This window comes from Hordeum vulgare, chromosome 4H, assembly GCF_904849725.1.
Source record: "Hordeum vulgare subsp. vulgare chromosome 4H, MorexV3_pseudomolecules_assembly, whole genome shotgun sequence".
Taxonomy (NCBI): Eukaryota; Viridiplantae; Streptophyta; class Magnoliopsida; order Poales; family Poaceae; genus Hordeum; species Hordeum vulgare.
This window is the reverse complement of record NC_058521.1, coordinates 456,700,449-456,701,544: the sequence shown is the minus strand read 5'-3', so window position 1 is coordinate 456,701,544 and position 1,096 is coordinate 456,700,449. Positions and strand designations below refer to the sequence as shown.

General features: G+C 45.0%; 1 protein-coding gene across 1 annotated transcript; it reads right to left on the bottom strand.

Moving 5' to 3' along the window:
- Positions 1–283: 283 nt before the first annotated feature.
- Positions 284–882, bottom strand: LOC123446608 (low temperature-induced protein lt101.2). Its single transcript, XM_045123182.1, has 2 exons — positions 661–882; positions 284–579 (listed from the first exon to the last, which is right to left on the bottom strand). The coding sequence occupies exons 1-2, from the start codon at positions 739–741 to the stop codon at positions 496–498; spliced, it is 165 nt and encodes a 54-aa protein (XP_044979117.1). The 5' UTR covers positions 742–882; the 3' UTR covers positions 284–495.
- Positions 883–1,096: the final 214 nt, after the last annotated feature.

Genomic DNA, 1,096 nt, shown 5'->3' with positions numbered 1-1,096 from the left:
ATGGGGGTCAGTGAGCACTGAGCACTTTTATGTAGGCTAATACTCTGTGTATGTGTGTAAGAATGCACTTTGTAAAATCGCAGAGGAGGATTCGTTTTAAATCGCAGTTTATTGAAAATCTGTTAATGTTTTCTTCTGTCTATATAGACTCAATAATCATATCAGTCCATTATGTGCGCAAGGCCTTCGTTCCTCTTGGAAGTGGTTTCATCAAGCAGTACTGCCCTTTTGGAGAAACTTTCACCAGTACTGCCCTTCAACTTCGATTGCTTCGGAAGGATCATTTCGACGTCCAATACTTTAAATTTAAGATCACAAGCACACTCATCACATGTCAACAATACCGAGTTCCAAACAAACAAAAATCCACAATACTCAATCAATACATACATAGACAAGCACGAACTGATCAACACATGCTCTCTGAACAAAGCATCTGTTAGCTCTTGCACAGCCGCTGGCGCGTCCAAGGCTGGACCTGCAGCAGGCTCCTGCTTAAGCCACCAGCACGTACACCGCGTAGATGATCCCCGGTATGTACCCCAGTAGGGTCAGCAAGAGACAGATCCAGAACTCCACCTGAATTGACACATCCAGATCAGATAGGGGACTACGCAAGGAACGGCGAAACCCGTAAAATTAGAAAGAGTAGCCACTTACGGCGAGGCCGTAGCGCAGGAAGACGCCTACTGGAGGCAGGATGATGGCGAGGATCACCTCTATGAACGTTGCTGAGGCCATGGCTCACCTTACTCGAGGCTTTCTGGCTTGTTTCTTTCTCTGCTCTTCCTTTTTGAAAGAAGCGCTTGGGATGGGGTGGGACGGTGGGTGGTTGTGGTTGATTTGGATTGCAAGATCGTGTACACGTTCGTATATATAGACAAGATTTCGGGTGTTTTCAGCAACTGCTCTGGTTTTATTTGGTGCTGGTGTACGTGTCATTGGCAAACACGCGGCTTAGCCACCTGTGCTCCACGTAGCATCTTCTATGGAGAAGTAATAAGTGGTTAGTAAATCAGCAATATTTTATGTTAATCTAATTCAGAAGTAAATCATAAACATGACGACAGTATTAGTCTCGTACTCGTATTTAACC

Coding starts and splice junctions, on each gene's coding strand:
- LOC123446608 (XM_045123182.1), bottom strand. CDS start 741: ATGGCCTCAGCAACGTTCATAGAGGTGATCCTCGCCATCATCCTGCCT. Junction 580..660: donor TCCTGCGCTACGGCCTCGCC/GTAAGTGGCTAC, acceptor GTGTCAATTCAG/GTGGAGTTCTGGATCTGTCT.